The sequence below is a fragment of the Capricornis sumatraensis genome, chromosome 2, assembly GCF_032405125.1.
Source record: "Capricornis sumatraensis isolate serow.1 chromosome 2, serow.2, whole genome shotgun sequence".
Taxonomy (NCBI): domain Eukaryota; kingdom Metazoa; phylum Chordata; class Mammalia; order Artiodactyla; family Bovidae; genus Capricornis; species Capricornis sumatraensis.
In genome coordinates, this window is record NC_091070.1 from 92,295,721 (window position 1) to 92,323,067 (window position 27,347).

Genomic DNA, 27,347 nt, shown 5'->3' on the forward strand with positions numbered 1-27,347 from the left:
TTACTATCTGAGCCACCAGAGAAGTCCTATAAAAATGACAAGGAACACTAACACTAATTCTGAGGGCTCCCTGAATCTAGTATAGAACTGAGACCCAAATTCATATCAGACTTTATCTATGGTATCTTGCTCAATTCTTTAAAACAACCCTGAATCAAAACTGTAATAAGATCGGCTTCACACCCACCTGACTGTCTCTAGTTTAAAAAGACAGTTAATAGCAAGTGCTCGTGAAGATGTGGAGAGAGAAACACCCCCCATAGATGGTAATAGAAATGTAAAATGACGTGGCTGCGTTGGAAAACAGTCTGATGGTTCCTCACAAAGTCAAACACAGAGTAACCACATAATCTAGCAATCTACTCCTGCCAGACACCCAAGAGAAATGAAAGCGTGTGTTTATACAAAAAACTGTCCAGGATGTTCACAGCAGCGTTATTCAAAATAGCCAAAAAGGAGAAACAACCCAAATGTCCATCAATGAATAAATACATGAATAAAATGTGGTATATCCAAACAATGGAATATTCTTTCACAATAAAGAGGGATAAAATACCGACATGTGCTATAGCACAAAAGAACCACGACAATATCACGCCAAGCGAAAAGAAGCCAGACACGGACACTCGAGTCCCATTCTACCTGAAATGCCAGAATAAGACCAAAATAGGATAATGATTGTTAAGAGCTGGGGAAGTACGGAATTGGGACTGATTGTGAATGGGTATGGAGTTCCTCTGGGTATGATGGAAATATTTTAGAATTAGACACTGGTGGTAGTTGTAAAACATAACGAATGTATGAAAAACCTCTAAACTGTACAATGTAAAGCAGTGGATTTTATGTTATATGAAGGTATAACTCAACTGAAGAAAGAGTCGGCGACTTGACACTTTGTACAGAGCGGTCTGGTGTAGTACTTGCTGGATTACAATGTTCCGAGCACTACACAGGACAGGACAGAGGCTCCCTCTTCCTGGCCGAGGCTTACTAAAAGTCTAACGCTGACTTTCCTTTTGTCAGACTGTTTGCAAGGAGAATGAATTCTGCACTTGATTCTGTCTCCTATCCCTGAGGCATATGGTTTGACTAGAAAGTAAATTTACATAGCCACATTGATTGCACTGAGAACATAAACATTGTAAAGAATATTTGGAGACAAGCTCTCCTGCAGTCAGTCACTAAGTTTACAAACCTGTATACACACTTTTAGACCTGTCCTTCCACCCATCCTTTCCTTCTTCCCATTTCTCTCTCCCCTGCTTCCTAGCAAGGATGTTCTGCCAAAACTAAGCCAAAACCCAGGCATCATTCCAGTGTATTCCATCTCCCACCTCTACCTCATCCAAACATTAAATCACTTCCTAATTTAAAAAATAATAATGTATTCCCTCCTCTCTGTTGCCACTACTTTAATCCAGGCCCTCTTTATCTCAAGCCTAAATTATTATAAAAGGTATCAAAATCAAACTTCCACAATCTGCCCAGATCAAGAAACCACAACCCTATGTCACTACCCTGCTTAAAATCCACCCCACGATCACTTGATAAAGTCCTCGCTTTTTAGCCTGGCAAAGGAGAAACCAATAAACCAGCCCTTACCGTACATTTCTGGCTCTTCTGCCTGTCTTCCACCCACAGTCTACACTTAACTATTGGATGGTGGTCCTCAGACACACGATCTTACTTCACTCACTACCATGTCTGTGCACACTGTTCGCTCTGTTTGAAATTCCCTCCTCCTCTCTACCTTATACACACCCAGTTAATTCTCAGTTGTCCGTCAAGGAGACCCTCAACATCACATTATTTGAGAAGCCATTTCCATTCCAGGTGAGGTCAGATGCTCTTCCCTCTTATTTCTGCAGAACCTTTCCTCTCAAACATCAGCAGATTATAGAAAACACCGGCATGGCAGGTGGACTCGGCCAGCTCTCCCAGCAACTCCCATCTCCTAGTATCCCCACCCCGTGAGTCCCTGCCTCTTGACTGTGGGCTGGCCCAGTGACTTCCTTCTAATCACAGCAAAGACAATGGACAGGATGACGGACAGCCACAACTGTAACTAACAGGCTGTCTCTCTCGCTGGTTCTGAGGAAGCATGCTACCGTATCAGAGAGGTCTGTGCGGCAAGAACCTGAAGCCTACAGCCTATAGCCCACAGCCAGCAAGGAACAGAGTCCCTCACCTAAAAGCTGCTGAAGAACTGAATCCTGCCCAAAGCCATGTCAATAAGCCAGTAGAGGACCCAGATGAACTATGCCTGGCTTTCTGACCCACAGAAAATAAGAATGAATGTGCGTGTTTTAAGCTACTTCACGTGTGGTACTTTTACACAGCGATTAATGTGGGCATGCCACGTGTTACTGTGCTTCGCTTTACTGCACCTCACAGAAGTTGTGTTCCTTACACACTGAGCGTTTGTGGCAACCCTGCCTCGAGCAAGCCTATCAGTGCGTCTGCTCACTTCATGTCTCTTGGCCACATTTTGGTCATCCTTGCACTATTCCAAACTTTTCCTTATATTTGTATGGTGATCTGTGATCAGAGATCATCAGTGTTATAAGTGCAAAATGATTATGACTCAAAGAGGGCTCAACTGATGGTTAGCATCTTTTGAGCAATAACGTGTTAAGGTATGTACATTGCTTTTAGACATACTGCTATTGCACACTTACTAGACTAGAGTATACTGTACACACAAGTTCTCTATGCACTAGGAAACAACCCAAATCTCCTGTGACTTGCTTTATGCAACAGCCACTATACTGCAGGGGCCTAGACCCGCGTCTCCAAGGCGTGCCTGCAATATGTCTCACTCTCCATCCCAACGAGGACATAAACCTCTCCAGGGAAAGGATCATCTTATTCATCTTCGTGCCTTTACTCTAACACAGGTCCTTGATGCTCAGTTAGAGTCTCAATAAATATTTATGAACTATCGTTGAGTTGAACCAACCTACCCTAAATCGCCTCCATGTTTGACAACTGAGCTGCCTTAGCTTGACGGCACCACCTGACGGCCAACAGTGGGAACTGTGACCGAAATCTGCTTCTCTTTCCTAAACAGAGGCAGGTCAGCACGTCTTCCTTCTTTAGTGACGCACAATGAAGTTGATGTACCTTCAGGAGCATCTTTTTTGGACATGCACAGACACAGACGCACGCTGTGTATCACTTTCTCCATCTTCTATTTTCTAGTCTGCACCCCCAAAATCTCATCACACATATTGGCGCGCTCTCTCTCCTGTCTCTGCTCCTTTCTTCCCCAGCCCCACCCCAACTGCATCACATCTTCTCACTCACTCATATACAACAACTCACAAGCCACTCTAAGCAGTGCTCATTGGTCAAATTGATATATCGGCATAAGGGAAAAAACAAGATCCATTCACAAATGATGCTAACATAAGAAAGCACTTTAGGAAAAGTTTCTGTAGATCAGCTATCTGATTCTAGTGCAAAAAGAGAATCATATTTTTTAAACATACAAAAGAATATATATTTGTGCATTCAATTTCTAAAATGGAAAAAGAAACCCTGATGTTAGGTCTTAATGGTTAAAACTGAAGATTCAAAGTCCTCATGAAGATGCAAAGAAATTCTTTAAAACAGAGATGCTGAGCCCGCTGTGAGTGCATTCTGTGGGTGCTGACAGGGTTAAAGATAAAGTAACTGCACTCAAATTTAAGGTAAGTGAACAGGCAGAAGTGAAGGTGAAAAAAACATAGTCAACTCCTCCCAAACCATTTTGCTGCCATGAAAAAATGAGAGCTACCATAGTCAACAGACAGTTACCCTGGAGAGGCCCAACCTCCTCCGGAAATTTTTTCTCAAAGATTTCACGCCTCCATGAAAATGACACCATAGTTGGGATAAAAGTAGAAAAAAAGCAGGTTTTACTCACAAAGAAGTCTCTGCTGGAGATTTTATGCTTGAGTTTGAGCAAAAACTATATTACTATTTTACGATTTCTAGAGAACTAAAGGGCCCAGTGAAATCTCTATGTAATAGGCAGAAGTTAATGTCCCAGATTAGATAAATAAGGCTTTTCTGGGAAAATATTTCATTATTGCACTGAAAAAAATCATAATATGAAAAGATTGAGGGGGGGAGGAGGAGAAGGGGGAGATAGAAGTTGAGATGGTTGGATGGCATCACCAACTCAATGGACATGAGTTTGAGCAGACTCCAGGAGACAGTGAAGGACAGGGAAGCCTGGCATGCTACCATTCATGGAGTTGCAAAGAGTCAAATATGACTGAGCGACTGAACAACAATGACAACAAATATGAAAAGATACCAGCACAAGAACATTCTCTTCAGCAACACTTCTTATAGCAAAAATGATGAAAATAATTTAAAAACTATCAATGGGGGACCGGATGAATAAGTTGTTGTACAGTCACACAAAGGAATTCTATGCAAGTATAAAAAGGGATGAGGAATACCTATGAATTATGGTAGAGTGATCTCTGCTACTGCTGCTAAGTCACTTCAGTCATGTCCGACTCTGTGTGACCCCATAGATGGCAGCCCACCAGGCTCCCCTGTCCCTGGGATTCTCCAGGCAAGAACACAGGAGTGGGTTGCCGTTTCCTTCTCCAATGCATGAAAGTGAAAAGTGAAAGTGAAGTCACTCAGTCATGTCCAACTCTCAGCGACCCCATGGACTACAGCCCACCACGTTCCTCTGCCCAAAATCCTCTGGGATTTTCCAGGCAAGAGTCCTGGAGTGGGGTGCCATTGCTTTCTCCATTAGTATGCTACCATTTATCTAAGAAATGGAGAATATAAACATGGTTGTGTGTAATTCAACCAATGGTATGAAAACCACAAACATTTTAACCATTTGATGGAGGGCATAATATGTAGAAGATATGGATAAAATCTAAACTTCTCTGAATATACCACATTATAAAGATTTTACTTTGTAATGTAAATAATTTACATTATTACAACAAAATAATTTTTTTAAAAGATCAAATCGAAAGTAAAATGAAACAAATGAATATAACTGTATTGAATTAATCACCATTCCAGTGTAAGTTTGCTCTATAAAAAGGAACCGATTCAAATGACTTAAAACTCAATAATTTGCCCATTCATCCCAGCAGGATATGCTCTAATGTAAAAGATTACTGGGGAAAAAATATTAAACTGCTTTCAGTGGTGATTCCAAGACTGTGGTCCATGTGTTGTGGGACAGAACAAATGAGGGATTACCGTGGTGTTGTTAAGATCCAGGGTTGATGTCATCAGAAGAGGAAATAGAAACGTTAAGACTGATGAGGTTAGAGAAAAGGCCCTAAATTTGAATTGGAAGTGTTAGTATAAATTCATGGCACATTTTATCTTTAAAAACATTTATTTTCTGGCTGTGTTCACTTAAAAAGCCAGGAGACAATGATCAGTCCATTAGCAACGATCACTCCATTGCCCAGATCATGTCTGTAAGTATCATCTTTCAATAAAAAGAATTAGGTTCCTGAGAGAAATGACTGAGTCCAGATCAGAGGATGAACACAACGAAACTGGAACATCCTGTCACATCATCAGGCAAACAGCCTATCAGAGATGACAAGGAGACAACGCAGCTACCCCAGGAGCCAGAGACAGATCAACTGAGCTTCAGTAAGGACAGTAACTCCGGCAGACTGGGACATGGCTGCTATCTTACAGACCGGTAATAACAAGACCAAAAGCACCGCCGGTTATCTTCGGAGGAGGCTAGGAAACCAAACCACTATCTTGAAAACTGCCAAGGAAAAGAGAAATCTCAAGTATTTACCCCATCTTTTCCCATTTGGACTGTACCTCGGGATAATCAAATAGTTGCTGAGGGAAGTTTCTCTTCAGAGAAGCATTCCAGAACTTTTGTAGAAAGAACAGACCACAAACTTGTGCAACCCCTAGTGAATGAATGGATTTAGGCATCAATCATGAACCAAAAAACAGAGAAAACCAGATATTACCTGCCTCCTGATGGATATACACAGCACTATAACGAAGTCTGAATAAGTAAGCCTGAAAGGCAACCAAATAATATACCTCTGAATCTGACTAACAATACACAAGGAATATAGGGCCAGAAGAACATGGTACATGATACCACAAGGCTGTAATCCACAAAAGCCAGCCTGTGGGAAACTCTGCCAGACAAATGACCCCATTTCTTTAACAAGAAAATTTTAAGGGGAAAAAAGAAAAAGGAGGTACCTATAGATTAAAAGATACTTAAGAAACATATCAACCAACTACAGCTGGTGGTTATTTCAAACATGATTCAAACAACATTTTTTAAAACTAAGACATTTATGAGCTAATTAGGGAAACGAGCACTGTCTTGATATTTGATGATATCAAGCAATTATTTTCGTTTTTCTACAATCTAATAGTATTTTGGTTGTTTTTTAAGCAGTCTTTATTTCTTATAGTTGGGAACTTCCCCAGTGGCTCAAGGGTAAAGAATCTGTCTGCAATGCAGGGGACGTGGGTTCAATCCCTGGGTCAGGAAGATCCTCTAGAGAAGGAAATGGCAACCCATTCCAGCATTCTGACTGGGAAAATTCCATGGACAAAGAAGCCTGGCAGGCTAGAGTGCATAGGGGTGCAGAGTTGGACACGACTAAGCAACTGAGCACGATCTCTTAGAGTTAGTTATGGTGAAAATAATATGATGTTTTAGATTTGCTTTAAAATAATCCCAGAGTAGGGGGGAGAGTGGGTGGTACATGTAAAAGAATAGCCTTAATTTTATAACTGTCAAAGCTGGGTAATATTTGCATAAAGTTTCATTGCATTACTCTATTTTTGTATACATTTGAACTTTTCCATAATAAAAAATTTAAATGAAAAGCCTTCAAAAATCAGTCTGTGGACTTCCCTGATGGCACAGCAGATAAGAATCTACCTGCCAATGCAGGGGACACAGGTTCGATCCCTGGTTCAGGAAGATTCCAGCTGCCTCAGAGCAACCCCCGTGCTCTAGAGTTCGTAAGGCACAACTAATGAGCCTGTGAGCCTTGACTACTGAGCCTGCGCTCTGCAGCAAGAGGAGCCGCTGCAATGAGAAGCCCGCACACCGCAACTAGAGAGTAGCCCCGAGCTCCAAAACCAGAGAAAACCCACCACGGCAACAAAAGACTCGGCACAGTCAAAAAAAAAAAAAACAACCACCACCTAGCTTGCATCTTGTTAACATGTATTGACAGTTATGTTCAAAGCTAATAATGCGTGTGTATGTGAGTGTGTGTATAAAATCATTTTCAAACAACTCTGTAAGGCAGTTACTTTTCCAATCCTCCTTAGATAGAGGGAGAAACAGAAAATTAAAGAAGTTAAGCCATGGAACAGTGTAAGCCATGCACATGAGATTAAGACCTAGGTCTCCCTAACCGGAGATCCCATGTATAGTGGGAAAAACAAAAACTCCTCTACAGATGTTAGGAAGAGGGAGACGGGTGCAGAGAATCGTTAACAAGGCCCTGGAAGGCAGAGAAGAGCCAAAAAGAGCATGGCGATACATTGGAGAAACAGAAACTCAAAGGGCAGCATCCAGAGACCAGAAACTGCTCCCACGCGGGGTGGCACCCACCCGTCATGCACGCTCATCAGTGGCGCCGGCACCAGCTGGGAAAGCCGCGCCAGCGCCACTGAGCAGGAGCCCTTGCTGCTGCCCCCTCCCTTCTCCCACACCCCAGTTTTCCCCACCAGTACCTCCTCCTTGCAGCATCCAAGCGCAGACCCACTGGCAAAAGAGTCTGGAAGACGTAGTCTGTAGGCTTCTGGCCCCACATAATCAAAAGGAGAACATGGAAGAGCAGGAACGGAGCTGAGAACCAAGGACAAAGAGCACAACCCCACTGCTGTGACTTCTTGACTTAGGACTCAGGCGTGGGCGAATTAGGTGAAGGGGATTAAAAGGTACAGACTTCCGGTTATAAAAAACACTGTCAAGGGGATGTAATGTACCGCACAGGGAGTGAAGTCAATAATACTGTAATACCTTTGTATGGCGGCAGATGATGACAAGGCTTGCAGTGATCAATTCATAATGTACAAATATCGAATCATTACGTGGTACATTTAAAACCAACACTATTATATGTCAATTAAACTTCAATGGTAAAAAAAGAAAGCAGAAAAGGAAGCTCTCTTGTGTGAAGTTTTACCTCCTTCCTCAATTCTTCCACTGCGACAGCTGCTGTGATGTCTGAGGCTGCCTATGACTAGGGGTGCCTATGCAGACATCTCCAGGTGGTCAGCGAACCTCACCGACAAAGAACGTTGTTTTGAAGAAGGACATAACTTAGTCAACTTAGCTGGAACTATTTTCTTCAAGAAAAATGCCTCACCAACTTGCATTAGCTCCCTCCAGCCAAGAATGGACAATTTGTGTATCCAAGTATTAAGAACTGCAACTGATTGGCACACATCAAGTATATGTGTTAAAATAAGCTACAAGGACAGATTGTACAACACAGGGAAGACGGCCAATATTTTGTCATGACTGTAAGTGGCATATAACCTTTACAAATACGACTCACTGTATTGTACACCTGCAACTTATATGCTGGGCTTCCCTTGTGGCTCAGCTGGTAAAGAATCCGCCTGCAGTGCAGGAGACCTGGGTTCCATCCCTGGGTTGGGAAGATCCCCTGGAGAAGGGAAAGGCTGCCCACTCCAGTATCCTGGCCTGGAGAATTCCATGGACTGTATAGTGGGTCGTAAAGAGTCAGACATGGCTGAGTGACTTTCACTATTCACTAACTTATATGGTATTGTACATTGACTATACTTCGATTTTTAAAAAATATCATGTTAGTAAGCAAACAGGAACAGGTGAAACATCTTTGTCACTTCAGGAGAATGGGAGGAAATCAACTCATTATTCTGAAAACTGGAAATAAGAGAGAAGATTGACGCAGTTAATCTGCCTTTCCCATACAAACTGTATCCCAGGGAAACCAACTAACTGATGAGGGGAAGTTTTCCTTCTTAGAGATGTTGCAGCTAATGAGTGAAGGAAATGATGGAACAAGAATTTCACCATTTGACACCCCCACTGTGGAATGGATGTAAGCAATGTTCATTAAGACTAGTGGTTTAGTCATTAAGTCGTGTCTGACTCTTTGCAATCCCAGGTTCCTCTGCCCATGTAATTCTCCAGGCAAGAATACTGGAGTGGGTTGCCATTTCCTTCTCCAGGGGATCTTTCTGATCCAGGGATTGAACTCAGGTCTCCTGCATTGCAGGCAGATTCTTTATCACTGAACCACCAGGGAAGACCAAGACTTAGCATCACTGCAAAAAGACAATCACAGCAAAAGCAAACCCCAAAAAGCAAATAAACCTCCCATACATTGTGTATTTCCTGCTGTAAGAACACAATATCACTGAAAGTATATTCTCACCCCACTTCCAACTCCCCCAAATTGAGCATAATCGATCAAACCTCTATATCTAACTGCACGTTTCTAGCACACACAGAAGGCAGGGAAACATGTTACTTTTCGCCAGGAATGCAAAAAAGTAAAATGCAGACTGGGGAATAAGATACAGGACAAACCCACCATCCTAAACAAAGTAACTGCAAGCGGAGAAAGAGGGGAGGAGGACTGGGAACCTATAGATTAAGGGAGACTTCAGAGACATACCAACCAATTGCAATGGGTAGGCATCCTATGGAAACCAAAACAAACCGTAAAATATAAGAAGACAAGTAGAAAATGTGATTGATATTAAGTAGCTGCTGTTGACTGAGTGTTTCTGCCCCTCCCTAATACATATGTTGAAATCCTAACTCCCAGGTAGGAGCTCTGCGAAGGGATTAGATCATAAACATAGATCCCTCACAAATGGGATTAGTGTCCCTATAAAAGTGACCCCAGGGAACTCCTTCACTTCCCCCTCCATGTGAGGACACAGTGAAATGACTGTCTATGAACTAGGAAGCAGTTCCTCACCAGACACAGAATCTGCAGGCACCTGACCTTGGACTTCTGACCTCTGGAAACGTGGACTGTGAGAAGTTGTCCATAAGCCACCCAGTCTAGGGTATTTTTGTTATAGCAGCTGGAACTAAGAGAGTAGTTATTAAACCTTTCGGTACATAAGGTTTTACGACTTTTTGAAACAAAGAGTTCTTAGATTTTAAAGTTACAGACTGAAATCTTTGTAGATAAAATAGAAAATAAGTGCTTAAGAGGAACGAGACACTTGAGTGCCTCTGGGGGTAAACAGCACAGTGAAAAGAGAAGGGGCCCCATCTCTGGGTCCCTAGCTGTGGGGTCCTGGTCAAGCCCCTGGAGATCCCTGCACCCCAGCTCTCTCCCTCCCAACGTGGGGCAAAACACCACCTGAGCCCCTTACCTGCTCAGAAGCCCGAAGGTCACTTAGGATAACGATTCCCCAAGGGGACCTCACAGCTTCTTCCTCAGCTGCTTCATCACCTTCTCATTAAACCCACTTCTCCCGAAGGACATGCATACAAAAACGAAACGGTAACTCTAATTCAACTGTATGTTTCTTTCACGACACTGTAAATATATTCCAGCCACATAATGGGCCAACTCCTTTTTTTGGGTTAACCTAGAAACCTAAATGCCACGTATAACATTGTTTCTATATGAAAACCCTTTCCCAAAAGTATGTTTGTCGTATAATCTGCATATAAGAGGGTTACCTTTCACATTGTTTGTTTGTTTAGTCGCTCAGTCATGCCCAACTCTGCGACCTCACGGACGGTAGCCCACCGGGCTCCTCTGTCCATGGGATTCTCCAGGCAAGAATGCTGGAGTGGACTGCCATCCTTCTCCAGGGGATCTTCCCGATCCAGGGATCAAACGTGTGTCTCCTGCATTGCAGGCGAATTCTTTACCACTGAACCATCTGGGAAGCACCCCCCCTTTACATTAATTCAATTTCCTGCTTCTTTTTTCAGTTTCAATGTTCTCATCTTTGACACACAAAATTGATTTTAGTCATGTGCTCTTCTTTCTCCCTGCTTGAAAATCTCCACCAACAAACGGCAGGAGAGAATTTGCTTGCCTCGTTCCTCCCAGCCAGGTCCCTGGGAGGTGAGGGGCGAGGAGCACGTTCCTCCCGAAAGGGTGAAGAGGAAATCCCCAAGATCAGAGACAGACAGTCCTGATGCCTCACTCTCCTAGAGGGCCTGACCTCTGTAGGAAGAGGTGCTGGGCTCTCACCCAGGTGGCAGCTCACCTGAGTCCCACGTGTGGCTGGCGGCGTGGGCAGAGAGGCTGACCACAGGGACACAACAGATCCCCTGCATTGTTCTCCATCTGGCCATCACTGTCTCGGCTATCCCTCTCTCTAGAGAGCTCTGGAAAGGAGATGTGGTAGCCAGAGTCTGTATCAGACTGTGGGGAAAAAAGAAACTTCTAGCTCCGTCTCCGTTCACAACACTACAGATGCAACACCCAAGGGAATGCCTTTTGCTTTGCTCACAATCACCCAGCTTCTAGACTTTCCATCAGTTTCTTAAGCTGAAAATGGAAATGCCTCAGATGACCCAAAGACCATTTGTGGGTGAGGTCTAAGCTGTTAGGTTGCTGTGCGTGTACTTCAGTCACTTCAGTCGTGTCCGACTCTTTGCGACCCTATGGGCTGCAGCCCTCCAGGCTCCTCTGTCCATGGGATTTTCCAGGCAAGGATACTGGAGTGGGTTGCCATTTCCTCCCCCAGAAGACCTTCCCGACCCAGGAATCAAACCAGCGTCTCTTATGTCTCCTGCACTGGCCGGTAGCTTCTTTACCACTAGCGCCACATTGCTTGGGTCCTTACCAGCCTTCATAAACCGGTACCTTCCCCTCCATTTGGCGACTGCCCTTGACGCTTCCTCAGCAGGGACTCTGAGGACAAAAGCTCCATCCACTCTGAAGTCACCACCTTTCAGGTTCAGAGCTTTAATGTTATTTGTGGTTCTGACGTCAGAAAATGGCACTTTTTAAAAAAAAATCCATGTTAACCTGCGTGATATGTTACTAAAAAGTCTTCCTATAAAAGTGTCCAAAATTTGGGGTCTTCCCTCCTTTTTGTGACTCACACAGGCAACTGAATCCCTGTAGCTAACCATTATACCTTCCCCTCTAGGAGGCAACAGTGTTAGAGTTACAAAGCATCACATTTCTAACAATGTACTACATCTGACAGCTACATCATACAGAAAAGCTACAACACAAAAGCCAGCAGAGCTTTTGCCAACTGGCTTTAAGCTCAGTTATGGACCAAAACTTCAGGTGATAAGCAAACAAGAATTTCACATGGAACCACCTCAACATAGCACCACAGCCCTTTAAAGGCAGAAGGGTTATGCAGGTCCAACAGTCAAGGAACCCAAATGCCAGCTTGGGCCTTTCACTGTCAAGCTTCTCCTGTGTCATCTCCTTTGGAAATCTAATCGACAGAGACCACACCCGGCAGTATCCAAAGCTTCAGGGTAACACAGTGCTCAGGGCTCAGTCTTGTCCGACTCTTTGGCACCCCATGGACTGCAGCCCACCAGGCTCTTTCGTCGATGGGATTCTCCAGGCAAGAATACTGGAGTGAAAAAAAAAAAAAAAAAGCATACTGGAGTGGGTTGCCATGCCCTCCCCCAGGGGGTCTTCCCCAGCCAGGGATCAAACTCACGTCTCCTGTGTCTCCTGTATCAGCAGGTGGGTTCTTTACCACTGAGCCACCTAGGAGGCCTCAGGGTAACATGTCTATATGTAAATCCAGTTAGTCACCTACATTGGTCAAACCAATCTATTTGAAAGTGGGATACATTTTCCAATAGAAAATGTATTTCAACAATATCTAAATCTAAATCAGCAAAATTTTATCTTAATTACCAAAACAGAAATCAGCAACCATGAGGTTATTAGCAGCTAGTATTGGTACAATATTTACAAAGTGCCAAGTAACATGGGCAATGTGTTCTGCCAAAGCATCTCCAATTTTGTGTGCATTTTACATTCTCCACTCGTTTCAAAGCAACGCTCTAGTTTGAGCTAATACAGGAGGTGAGAGTGGGTCTGTAACGGGAAAAACCTCACCCACTAGGCCCTCTGATTGCTCTTCCCTCCCTCACCACTACGCCACTCTGCTCGAAACGACTTCAGTTCCAGCACTAGCCATGCCTGGGCCTTTCGGCCTGTGTGAGAGGCAAGAAAGCAGTGGTTAAGAACTTCCGAGTTGGATTCAGACATCTCCTACTTAAATTTCAGCCCCGTCTAGAAAGATGCCTTGTACCTCTTGCAGCCCTGTCTTCCTCCTTTGTAAAATAAGAAGGGTAATTTGTAGCTCATAGTGCTTTTATATAGATGGGTAAAACAATGTATCAATATATAAAGTGCTCTGCAAATAGCAAGATTTAATAGCTCATGTTACCAGATCTATTCTACACACCGTGTTGCAAAATGTACAAACCACACAAGGAAACTGGAATCACCTTGGAAACAAGACACAACCCGTGAGGCTTTCTTCCAGTGATGGATTATCCAAAAGCAGAGTCATCTCCTGATGCTCATCAAGCCAATCACAGGTCCCTAACCTATTCTGCTTGAGGAAGCACAAAGGAGTAGCTGAAAAAGTTGATGGGAAAGAATGAAGCAGGAAAATCCTGAGTAAAAAATGGCTTTTATCTGCCAGTGGGAGAGAGAGAAACCAGGGAAAAAGGAGCAGCAACCAAATCTAACCTAACCTATATTGCAACTTACTAAAAAGTGGTGTTTTCCATTAAAACATAATAGTTACCCAGACTTTCACTGTAAGATATTGGTAGCACCTATGTTTTTACACTTTCAATTTTTGCTTTAAATTGGAGTATAGCTGATTTACACTGGTGTGTTAGTTTCAGGTGTACAGCAGTGATTCTGTTATGTGTGTGTGTGTGTGTGTGTGTGTGTGTGTGTATCCATTATTTTTCAGATTCATTTTCCATATAGGCTATTAAAGAATATTGAGTATAGTTCCATGTGCTATACAGTAGGTCCTTGTGGATTATCTATATACATATAGTAGGGTAACACTTATTTTAAAAAAAAACTTTTTATTTTGTATTGGGGTATAGCCAATTAACAATGAGAGTTTCAGGTGGGCAGTGAAAGGATTAAGCCACACATAGACATGTATCCGCTCCCCCTAAAGTCCCCTCCCATCCAGGCTGCCATATAACAACACTGAGCAGAGTTCCATGTGGTAACACCTGAAATATTTTTGAATGTTTTAAATATGCATATTTTTGAGTGAAAATATAAGCTTATAAACACATTATAAACTCGCTTATTAATGTTTTGAGACTGTGGAAAGAAGGTATAGAGAACAATAAAGTATAAACTGAGCAGAAATAGAGTAAATTTGGCTAAGCTTGGTTTTTACTTAGAGAACTTCTTACTTAGAGTGCATTCACCCCACCCCCAACCTCTGAGCTCCAAGACTGTGGGGAGAGGGGTCAGTGGGCAAGGAACAGAAGAGACGACAGAAACATTTCTGTTATGGGTGGAACATCTGAATCCCACCCCACCCCGCCAATTCCTATGTTGCAGCCCTAACCCTGATGATATTTGGAGATGATTGGGTTTAGATGACATCATGAGGGTGGGATCCCCATGACAGGATCAGCATCCTTCTAAGAGGAAGAAGACAGACCACAGTTTGCTTGCTCTCAGCCATGTGATGACACAAGGAGATTCGGAAGCCAGGCAAAGTGCTCTCACAAAGCACCTTGACCTTGGCCTTCCCAGCCTCCAGAATAGGAGAAAAAAATGTCTGCTGTTTATTTCACTGATGCGGACCCGGGTACGATCACTGGTTGGGGAACTAAGCTCCCACAAGCCACAAAGTGCTGTCAAAATAAATAAAACAGAAATGTCTGTTCTTTAAGCCACTCTGTTTACGGTATTTTGTTAGAGCAGCCCCTACCCCACCCCTGAGCTAACTCAGAGAATGTCTAAGCAGAGTCAAGGTGGAGAGTGAACTGAAGATGAAGAGATGTTTTCAGCAGTATCTTAGAAGTCTGCACACAAGATCAGTGGATATACTTTAATATCATTAATCATCCAACAAGAGAAATAAACAGTACACTAACTGACCATTTTAAAATGCCATTATTTTGAACAATTATCAAAATTACCCATCTCAATTTGAACTTCCCAGGGTATCTCCAATGATGTTGGACATCTTTTAGAACACGTTACAGCAGGCCTTCTGGGATATGGTCAGGATATATCCTCCCTTGTTCTGGAAAACCTCGATCAATGGACTTCCTTGCCCTCTGGTTTCCAAATGTGTTTGGACAAAGATGGTACCAATCTGTAGATCAATGAAAGCGAGGACAACAGGGGTATTTTACAGGTATTTATTCCCGGAGGTCCCCCGGCCCAGGCACAGGCCTCCAATCACTGCATTCTTCTGCAAGGCCACAGCTTTCGGGGGCTGCCCTACCCTATAGGGTTGGTTTCTCAGGTCCCCATAACCATTCCCTCCTGCACGTCTTCTCGGTGGTAACTGCGCTCTTTTTCTAGTCTTAGGATGCTTCATCATCATTTGTTAATCTCCTTACATTTTGCCAACACACCTGTAATAGTCTCTTCATTACATTATTTCCTTAAACTTTTGTGGACACACAATCTGTTTCCTGTCCAGACACCATCTGATCAGGTCTGAGGAAGGACTGGTTGGTTGGTCTTGCCTCACTTAGGTACAGGGTTTACTTGCAGCCCTTTGACTGCTCACCCTTCCTTTTTTCCCCAACCAGAAGTCTCAACCCAGTTCAACAGCCTGTTAGCTTTCTGAGCTCCTGGATTTTGGACTTTACGTGCCCACTCGGCTCTGAAGAAGCTGCTCCTCCCCCAACCCTGCTGGTTCCCAGACCCTAAACTCTCTCTTCCCTGGTGCTACAGGAGTCCTCCCCGCCTCCCCCCCACTCCGATTCCTGGCCTTCACCCATCACAACCTGCTCCCGCAGGAGCTGCCCGGCTCTCACCAGCACACCCTGCTCTGCTGCAGCCCACCTCCTGCCTCGTGCCCACCAGGGTGGGATTCAGTAGAAAAGCATCACCTCTGAAAAGGAGCAGTTTGCTCTCTTGCTTTCTGATTTGAGGACAGATTTACCAAAGTCCAAAGGGAGCATTACCTGACAGGTCTTTTTTTTTTCCTTTTCCAGGGATATATCTTTTTCCTTATTATGTCTACTTAGCTAATTTTAGTTTAGCAAATACATTATTTCAATATTACATAAAACTTCATGGAAAAGATGTTAGAGAAGGACCCATGGACCGTCCTCATTGTCTTCATCATCATCGGCCTCAGCACCAGCATTAATGGCAGGATTCCACCCTTAAAACATTCTCCAAAGTGCTTTCAAGTTTACTCTTTTTAAGTCACAAAGTCTTTACAAGTAGACAGATCATATATTGTTTTCTTTTGTAGATATGAAAACTGAAGTATAGAAAAGGCATTAAACTTTTTCATGATGAATTAACCAAGGAAACAGGGCTTCCCAGGGGACTCAGTGGTAAAAGAATCCTCCTGCCGACCCAAGAGATGCTGGTTTGATCCCTGGCTCGGGAAGATCCCCTGGAGGAGGAAAGGACAACCCACTCCAGTATTCTTGCTGGAGAATTTCATGGACAGGGAAGTCTGGCCGGCTATAATCCATGGGGTTGCAAAGAGCTGGACATGATTGAGCACGCGCGCGCACACACACACACACACACACAACCAAGGAAATATAGCTAGCAAATATTCTGAATAAATACTGCTTGAAATAAGGGCTGTTTTTGCTTCATATTAGAAATATTAATATTGTACCTATATTGAAAAGAACGCGTGCTCTTTGATCTATGCAGCCATCCAGTTTTAACAGGAGAAATGATGCCATTGTAAAAAGAGCAGGGACTAGTTTATATCTGATAGATCTTAAAAATGAGTGTAACTACTGAAGAAAGCAGTGAAAACCAGGAAAATCTGCCCAATGACTATAGTTCATGTGTTGGGACAAAGGGAGGGGGCACTAAATTGTGATGAAATGAGCTACGGCAGAAAATAAACTAGGGATTTCCTAAAACTAAACACACACAGCACGGTGAAAAGGACTAGCAAGAACTCCAAGAGCCGACATCAGCCCATTTTAAGTTGCTCCTTTGCCTTGCAATTTCCATTGTGCAGGACGCAGACCCAGCAGAGCAGAGGCATGTGAGCGACGGAAATGACAAAGACACCAGGACCTGCCAACCCCAGTGGATCCTAGGGGAGTCTGCCCCTCAGGAAGCCAGAATGGGCTACACATGGTCCAGCCCTCTCACCACTTACAGACTTCCCAGCCACATCTGGAGGCTCAGAGCCTGACTTCACAGGTAGAGATGACAGATGGTCCACATCACCAAAGCAAACTAAGATGAAGGCAGGGCAGCTTCCCTGTTGGCTCACTGGTAAAGAATCTGCCTGCAATGCAGGAGATGGGGGTTCGATCCCTAGGTCTAGAAAATCCCCTGGAGAAGGAAATGGCAACCCACTCCAGTATTCTTGCCTGGGAAATTTCATGGACAGAGGAGTCTGGTGGGCTACAGTCCATGGAGTCACAAGAGTCAGACACAACTTGGCGACAACCACCACCAAGATGAAGGAAGGGCGGTGAATAGTACTCTGAATACACAGTGTGGAATCATACACTATACTGGAGGTGGCCACACCTAATTCAATTTCTGACCCACAGACAATTTAATTCATTTAAAAACAGTAGTTCCCAAATTGTGGTCCCTAGATCAGCAAAACTAGTGTCTCCTAGAAGCTTTTAGAAATCCAAACTCTTGGGCCCCACCCAGGAGCTCCTAAATCAGAAACTCTGGGAGTGGAACCCAACAGTCAGTAGTTCAACAAGCCTTCCAGGTGATTCTGATGTACACTAAAGCTTGAGACTACTGACTTAACAAAAATCTTTTTTTTTTTTTTTCAAAATAGCTCTATACCTCCATTTAAAGGTGGGGTGAGAGTTGGACTATGAAGAAAGCTGAGCGCCAAAGAATTGATGCTTTTGAACTGTGGTGTTAGAGAAGATTCTTGAGAGTCCATTGGACTGCAAGGAGGTCCAACCAGTCCTTTCTAAAGGAGATCAGCCCTTGGTGTTCTTTGGAAGGAATGATGCTAAAGCTGAAACTCCAGTACTTTGGCCACCTCATGCGAAGAGTTGACTCATTGGAAAAGACTCTGATGCTGGGAGGGATTGGGGGCAGGAGAAGGGGACGACAGAGGATGAAATGGCTGGATGGCGTCACCAACTCTATGGACGTGAGTTTGAGTGAACTCCGGGAGTTGGTAATGGACAGGGAGGCCTGGTGTGCTGCAATTCATGGGGTTGCAAAGAGTCGGACACGACTGAGAGACTGAACTGAACTGAAATAAAATCTCACTCATTATTTACTATAAGGTCAGAAAATTATCTATTTTCCCTTTATAGATAGTCAACTTGGGATTATCCTCAATGATTTGGAAAGCCATGGAACACGGATAATACAAAAGTAATGAATCACTGGCTTAGGCACACCCTTTTGCAATAGACTGACCATCCTCATTAGGTTTTGCTTACCAGGCTTCATGGATATTCCCTGAATCCACAGTACAGCAGAACCTGGTACAAATACTGACTGAATGAATGACTGAGCACAATGAATGGGGGACAACACGGGAGCTGGCAAGGTTGCCTACTAGAACAAAATCACTTGGAAACTAAGAACCTCCTGTGTCTGATCCACAAAATAGTTTGCCTCATAAGAGATGGCTGCAAGTTGACTGAATTGTCAGTCAAGATTCTCTTCTACAACTGGCTGCCTAATCCTGGATCCTCCCCAGGCACAACAGCTGGGATGAGGAAAAGAAAACTTGTAAGAATCCCCAGATCTTCCCAGGGAGAGGTTCCACCATCTCCTCTGAGGATTTCTGAACAAGAATTGCAAAACTGGCACAGTCTCAGCAGTGAGCATTCTGCAGGATTCTCCTGTTGGAGCATGATTTTTAAAAAGGCAAACAAGAGGGAGACAAATTGCTAGGAAGCTGCATTTTTTACAGCAATTGGAAGACAAATCTAACTTCTTACCAGAATTGGAAACCCACATGATATCACTGTAGTGAACATGAATTATTAATGCTCATCATTTTTTGTAAATTAGGTATTCAGGAAGGTTCCTGTTGACATCATGTTTGACATCATAATGCTTTATCATTCTAAAAGCCTAATGAGATGAATTCTTGCTAGAAAAGAGAGAGATCAAGCATGCATTTCTGCACTCTGGAGAATACCAGAGACCAGGGAGATAATGAAGATATGGTTTATAATTGATGTACAAACAGCAAATTAAAAAAAAAAAAACCTGTTACAACCCTACCACCACTGTAAACAAGACCAAATGGCACTTTACTTTTCCACCTGAGCATTTTGGAAAAGGGAGGGGTGAGTGCAGTGTGGGGCAGGGGCCATGACTAGCAATTATCTCAAACTCCTAAGGTAGAAGAATTCTTCTAAAAAGAAATGAAAGTAATGTCTTTATAAAATTACCTCAGCTACAGAAGAATGTGGAACAGGTGAAAATTGAAAAAGATACTATAACACCAAGTCACACATCCTAAAAGGATAGTGTTAAACATTTTAAACCAATTCTGTAACAGTAATTCTATGTAATTTGAATAAATAATCATTCTGGTCTCACATGTAATATCAAATCTGTAGTTTCTGAGTTCTGCACGTGCAAATTAGTGTTGGATAAACTGAACCAGCAGTTTTGTCCAACATCTGCAGCAATGGGTTGGAATGAAATAAGCTCTTGTTTGGAAATCTGGTTGACAATGCAAAGTAAGTTAAATTCCTATCCAGGTCAAGCCTTTTAACACTTCAGCCAAGTAGCAATGATATATATACAAGTTCATACTAACTGCTAATAATTGGGACTCATTTCCCCTCCAGTTTTTATTTCATTTGGTCTCTAAGGAGCCTCTTGAGAGAAGTACTAAAACAGAGAATGAGTTCATTCATTATTCTTTCTTCTACTGAACAAACATGGAGTAACTGAAGTTGCCACGTACTAAACTGGGATTCTTGCTACTCTGAAAGGCGAAAAATCCTCTTAAGCAAACCAAAAAGTATCTAGAGTTCATCAGTTGTCATATGAACTACTGCTTCACGTCATCAGATTTCCTTTTCAACAAGAAGGCAAAGGACAGTCATTATTGGCAACATTCCAATTTAATTACTTCACCAAATAAAACACTTTCATCCCCTGAAATTACTTCTAATGATAACTTTATGTGAACCAGTGTGGGGGGGGAAAAAAAGAAACTTAGTGTTCAGCATGCTCCCTTATAACAAATGTTCAATTAGTACGTAGTACTGTCATGGATCCAGGTCTCTAGTTCTTGGATATTCTATCAGTAAACAGTTAACATTCAAAAGCTAGAAAACGTCTACCTGGTACATAGTAGGTGCTCAATAATTAGTGTTTGTATTATAATGATGATATTATCATACCCTATTATACGATTATTACCAGAGAAACTCTCTAACTTATAAACATCAGTTAAGCTTCATGTTACCAAATCAGATGCTGTTAAAGCAAGCTCACTGAAAGAAGTGTTTGCTCTTCCATGTCATGGAAGTCAGCACAGGTCATCTTCTCTTCACCCATCCACTGAGAGCTGACTTTATCCAATGAATACTAGGAGCCTCCTCACACAAGGCCAATCGTTGAATAACTTTTCAAGTACTAAAGATATAATGGTGCCTTTAATCAGTGACACAATTCCTGGTAATCTACTGACCATGTAAAAGCTGTTGATTCTCTTAAATTAACAGTGAGAGACACATTTCCCTCCCTCTGTACTGTAGGATATGCCACCATCCTTCTGTTTGGTATAAGGATAAAAGGCCCAGTGGCCAGATTTACACAAAGAAAAACCTCTTGGATTTAACAGTATTTTAAGAACACACAGGAGGGCACCGGTAAAAAAAAAAAAAAGTCATTTTTCTTCTGGCACTAAGAAATATGTAGTGACTGCTTTAATCACTTCATGTTTTCCAGTGGCTCAAAATTTCGTTCTCCTGAAAGATAAGATGAATGTGCAGAATGAATGTTCATCTTCAGGCAGCTGCACTGCATTGGAAATCAGTTGCCCTCACGGCAGCGCTGCCGACCCTCCAAACTCCCTGCCAGGTTCTTTCAATTATGTTGCAGACACGCAGCCAACCCAAAGAAGTCGTAAACAACAGGTTCCACTCGGGTCCTCCTCCTCCGTTCCCTTCCTCCATCCCTCCTGAGAAAAGACACCCTCTCATCCATTCACAAATCCCCACACTCGGCCCCTGTGGCTGAGCCTCCATGCAACCCGGCCGGTGTCTGCAGGTAAAAATCTGAACACGAGGGCACTGTAGTACCGTGGCACCGAGTCTGCACCATTCACCTCCCAGCCACGCAAATCCAGCCCGGAGCTCGGATTTCATTCAGTAGAACTCGTCCCCGAATGCTCCCAATGATGCCCACCCCTCCTCCAGAGCTGACCCAGTCCAGCCTTCTCCTTCTGGATAAGAACCAGGCCAGCCCACCTGCTTCCCTTCTCCACCCGCCCCCCACCCCCACCCAACCCGGCTCTCAGGACCCCTCCAGGGGTCTTTAACGCGCCCATTTCCGGGGCCCTCATTACGCCCCTCCCAAATGAAAAGTAAACTCCTCCTTAGTGACCACCTCCGCAAACCAACCAGGCCACTAAACTCCGCCGGAGCCCCCTGCCCGCGGGACGCGGCCGGCGGCCCCCGGCAGCGCGCGCGGACGCCCGGCGTTTACCTTGACGCTGGTGAAGCTGGTCTGGGTCTCGGCCTCCGCGCTGCTGCAGCAGTGGCGCCTCCGGCCCCTGCAGGTGGTCGCCGCGGGGCCCGCGGAGCCCGTGCTGCTGCCGCTGCCCAGCTCCCCGCGGGCCCTGCGGGCGCGGGCGGCGCCTGGGGACCCGGACGCGCGGCTCTGGGGGATGGCGTCGGCGGCGTCGGTCTGGACGAAGAGGCCGTGCAGGGGGGCCGCGGGGCCCTGCGACACGCCGGTGGTCTGGCGGGGCGAGCTGGACTCGTCCGAGTCCCGGCAGTAGATCACGCCGCTCTGCGAGACGTGGATGCTGGGGGCGCAGCCCATCCCTCGGCCGGGCTCCCCCGCGCGCCTGCCCGCGCCCCCGGCCGCCCGGCCCCGGCGCCGCGGCGGCCACCTGCAGTGAGGGGGCGGGCGCCTCGGCGGCGGCGGCGGCGCCCCGACCGTGCGCCCCCCGGCCGGCCTGGCCGCCGCTCCGTCGGGCTCACCGCGGGGCACCCCGCCGAGCCTGCCGGGGCTGCGCGCGTCACCCCAACTTTCCCTTCTGGGCCATCTTCCTCCTCGAGCGGGCGAGCGCGCACACACAGCGCCCCGCGCGCACCGGCGGCCGCCACCCTCTCCGCCGCGGCGCCCCAAACGCGCTCCCCACGCCTCCGCCCGCCCCTCCGCCCTCGGCTCCGCTCGACCCGCGCCGCCGCCCAGCTCGACCTCGCCGGGCTCCCGCGGCCCCGGGACCCCAGCACCGCCCGCACCTCTTTCCCTACTTTCACTCCGCGTGTCTCCCTCCCTCCGTCCCTCCCGCCCGCCTTTCTCCGCGGCGCCCCCGCTTCGCAGTCGCCGCCGATGGGGCGCTGCTGCACCCCTCGGCCCCGCCCGCCGCTGCCCGCACTCTCGCACGCTGGACACGGCGCTCTGGCTGCCCGGCTCGGCACCCCCCACGCCCCGCCTCTCCCGGGCCCCAGGGTGCGGCGGCGGTCACCACGCCCCGGCTCCCTCCCCTCCCTCCGCTGTCCAGAGGCCTCGATACTCCTGCACCCGTCCCGGGGGCCGCACCCCCAGTGCCCTAGCCTCTCTTCCCCTCGCGGCACAAACCCCGGGCCGGCCTCGAAGGGTAGTGTGGGCTGGGGAGCAGCCCCAGTAAGCCCCCGGCCTTTCAGGAACACATTGTAACATTCGTGAGCCAAACATCATGACGCGCTGCAGGGACCCTCCAGCCCGTGCCCACCCATCTAACTTGCTCGCCTCCTAGTTGACTCAGATCATTAAGGAGAGGCTTCATACCTCTGTCGTCCCCCGCTTCCCTGGCTGAGTTGGATGGCGATCCAGTCTTCAAAAGGGTAGAGTAGACAGATGATGTCCACTCATCATCCGAGGTCACGCCAAGGAACCAGAGATCAGGTGGAGGGCCAAGCCCTTGAATGCACAAATTCCTCTAAGACCCAAAGAAAGAACAGAAAAAGCTGTTCGCCATGGTTCTGGGCTTTCTCCTCCAAAGTTTTCACCTCTTCTTGGGTGTCACTACATTTTTCACAGTGGCTTCTCCTCCATCCAGTCCCCACCCCGACCCCGATTGTCCACTGCTGTGCCTCACACCAGGCTGGGCAGTCAAAACTGCCTCCCCTCAGTCAGGCCTGCACAGCTTCCTTGGAGGGGAGCAAGAATACCTTCAGAAGAAGGCTGCTTATCCTCCCCGATGTGCAGTCTGGGTTGGAGCTGCCAAGCACCACTGCCCATTTATTCCGTTGTTCTTTGAGTAATTCCAGTCTGCTGCCACAGCATCACAGAGGAGAAATGGATGGTCCAAGAAAGGACTCAGTGTATAAGGTCAAATGCAAAAGCAAGAACATAGAGTCCTAATGCAAAGCACAAAGAAGAATCCAGCTTGAAATAATTTCTTTGGTTCTTCCCTCTCTTTCTCTCCCTATCACATCAAATTTGGGGATGACTGGGTCAAGACTTCAAATAATAGCTTCTAACCTTCACAGAGAAGCAAGGTGTCACCCCACATCTCAAATTCAGAAATACAGAGGAGAAAGAACGAACCTAACCTAGTCTAACTGACCTAATCTCTTTTGTTTCTCTTCTCAGCTTTCTCTTCCCAACTCTTGGTCTCTAAAAAACTTGTTGATGACATAGAAAAAAGTCTGTGCTACATTTTCGAATGGACAGGCAAATTGCTCATAAAACTCCTGTGCAGGTTGGGCTCCTCCCAAAGCAGATTCTGAAATGATCTTCTGCAGGCGCAAGGCTGATGAGCGCATACTCTTGGAATCAACATCTGGAAGGAAAGGAGGGAGAAAAGGAAGCAGGGAAGGGAGGTGGAGGTTGAGCAGAGGGAGAAACTGAGCTAGGATGCAGCCTCACTCAAAGCCACAGGCACCCCTGCAGGGAAAATTCTGAAGCCGGATGATGCTTCAGGTTGTCCTGAACTGAGTCTAGGAGGACACACCTTTACACCCTCACATAGGTCAGCAGTTACTTGTAGGCCACGTGGGCGGCCCTGGGCCAGGTGACTCTCTTCAGCTGAGGCAATTGCCTTGTAAGACTGACAGCTGAGCAGAGGGCTCCCCGCTGCCAGCACTCCCCCAGCTCGAGGATTAAGTCCTTCTTTCCTGGCACCACCGCCCCCACCACACTGCCCTTCCATGCTTCCTTGTCCCTACCCATGACTATAAGAGTGCCACATTAAATGGTCACCACTGAGATGCAGGGACGGTCATTCATTTGAAATAGGTCTAAGCCTGATGGCTGCCAACTGTTCGACTTCCAAGGGACCATTCAGAATCTGGGAAAACATCATCAGAGTTAAGTTACAAAAGCCTAGTCTCCATACCAGTCCCTGACACAATGTTAAGTCAGGAGATAACCGCTCCTAAAGCTTCTTTTTTTATTCTCTTATATACACGCATTTCAGTCATCATCCTTCATGGAGCTCCTAATCAAGGTCAACCTCTTTGGACACTTTGAGCCATGGTAATTCTCATGCCCCATATCTACTTTTTCAGTTTTCTCTAGGAATGTGCTTACTATGATGAAACCTCCCAGAGAAGAGAAATGGGCCAGCCACTCACTGAGGCTTTGAGAGGAAGAAGGCTATGATAAAACAGAAGTTACAACCAGTCTTCTGGTGGAGAACATTAGGAGCTGAGTCATGAAGGGACAAGTCACCCAGAAGAAAATTTAGAAAAAAAAGAAAAAGAAGAAGAAGAAGAAAATAGAAGGAAAAAAGAAAAAGGTTAAGTTTCGAGAGAGTAAATAACCTCAAGGTGGCTGCTGAACAAGACTAGGCCGCTTCAGGACCTTAACTGACCATTTCATCCGGAGAACCATGCCTTCCCCTGCATGCGAGTGTCCTGCAGAAATGGAAGAGGGAACAGGGGAGTGTACTAGGTATAAATTCCTCCTTCCATTCCCAGAACAGCCAATAGTTTTAGACACAATCTTCCTCAGACCCAGCTTCCACTGCCAATTCTGGCTTAGTGAAAGGAAAAAAATAAAATATCCCGATAATCTCCACCAAGTGTTCTCAGTGGGAATGTGTAACCTCCCCCCATCGCTGGCACAAATCTGGTCACTGAAACATGCAGAAATGTGCGAGTGGAGGATGGTTTAACTGAAATCGTGCCCCAGCTAAGCTCTGAGGCCTGAGTTCTTGCTCCTGTAAGTGATTTCTGGACCAATCCCCACGTCACAATTTCAACGCATTCCAGGGTCACAGCAAAGTCTACAAGTTCAGACACTGCAGATAAAATTTAGGCTCAAGTTACAGAATAAGGCCAGAAAAACCAACATTATTTAAAAAATTGAATTAAGTTAAAAAATTTAGCTACAGCTAATGTCCAAGAAAGAAATAAAAAAGCAAACCAAATCAGAAATTTCTTCAAAAACTCAGAAATGTCCAAGGTCAGCTGAACGTTACATACAAGGTCAGCTTGTATGTTTTATACTCATACCAAATACAGCTGGTTTCAGAATTATGACCCAGAAGCACTGCAAGACTCTGAACAATTAAGGTCCCTTCCCAGTCGAGATTGGTATAACTCTTCTAGAATTCCTCTAAAGGAGAAAAGAATATGACTGATACATTTTGAGTGACTCTTCATAAAGGTTAAAACAATAGGAGTTTTGGATTAATCTTTAGATAATCAAACATTTAATCAACCAATCAACCTTACAGAGCTCTGAATTCAAACTATATTCTTAATGGTGGAGCTTATTGGAAATCTAACCACCTGATAAGTGAAATGATACAGTTTATTAGGTAGCCGAGCACAGTGGAAGGTTCCTTGATCTCAGAGAGAGAAGGGCAAACTTGGAAGCAGTGCTGCCTCTTAAAGCAGTGTAACCTCAGGCAAGTCACTTAACCTTGGGGCCTCCATTTCCTACATCATCTCCAACATCTCTAAATCACCAACCTTTGGGGATCCAGTGAAATCTCTGCTTTCTTTTATTAAGTTGTTTTTAATTTAGAACAGTGGAATTTTTGAGCTGAAAGAGTGGTCTTCAACCTCCCTGCACATCAGAATCACCCTGAGGAATCTGTCAGAAACACAACAGCTTCCAGATCCCACCCTGGAGACCTGGAGTCAGGGGTCAAGGGCAAGTCCAGCATTTGCCCTTTCAAAGAAGGTGAGTCCAGTGTAGCCTTTCCACAGCCTTCTTTGGGGATTAGAGTAAGAACTGAAATCCTGGAACTGCCCTGGTGGTCCAGTGGTTAAGAATCCACCTGCCAGGGCAAGGGACACAGGTTCAATCCCTGGTCCAGAAAGATCCCAGCCTGTGCGCCACAACTAAGTCCATGCGCTAGAGCTGGTTCTCTGCAACCAGAGAAGTGGCTGCAATGAGCATCCCGTGTGCAACAACTAGAGAGCATCCCCCACTTGCCACGATTGGAGACAGCCAGCATGTGGCAGTGAAGACTCAACGCAGCCAAAATAATTAGAAAAGAAAAAACACACTGAAGTCCTTCCAAGAGCCTGAGTATCCTGCTGCTGTGGCCCCTACCCTGCCTGTCTGTGCCTGCTCAGTCTCTGCTCCAGCCACAATGACCGCCTTGCTGTTTTCCCAAGGGAACCAACAGTATCAGCCAGGAGCCCTTCCGGTTATGCTCTTCATCAAAAAGAACAGGGCTAACTTCCTCACTTTCCTTAAATCTCTGCTCAAAGGCTGTCTTCTCAATACTCATTTAAAATCACAACCTGCACCCTTCCATGTCCCCCCATCACTCCTGATTCTACTCTGCCTGGTCTATTTTTCTTCTTTTCATAGCATTTATCACTTTCCAACTGATTATGTAGTTAGCACATTTATTATTATATTTATTGCCTATCTTCTCCCACTAGACTGGAGGCTCTACTAGAGACAGCAGAGATTTTTTTGGTTTCTTATTCACTGATGGATGAAATGACCAGTGCCTGGTACTGTGCCTGTTGAAATATCTGTTGAATGAATGAATGATTTTTTCTCAGTTCTCCCTTTTATGTTTTTCTCTTCTCTTAACTG

At 45.3% G+C, this 27,347-nt stretch overlaps 1 protein-coding gene across 9 annotated transcripts in view; it reads right to left on the bottom strand.

The window, feature by feature from the left end:
* PDE8B (phosphodiesterase 8B) overlaps positions 1 to 22,172 on the bottom strand; it is a 223,023-nt gene extending 200,851 nt beyond the window's left edge. For all 9 annotated transcript variants that reach the window (XM_068965369.1, XM_068965374.1, XM_068965367.1 and 6 more), the window contains exon 1: positions 21,834 to 22,172. In XM_068965369.1, coding sequence (XP_068821470.1) covers positions 21,834 to 22,172 — 339 coding nt within the window. The remainder of the gene's footprint in view (positions 1 to 21,833) is intronic.
* Between the last annotated feature and the right edge of the window lie 5,175 nt (positions 22,173 to 27,347).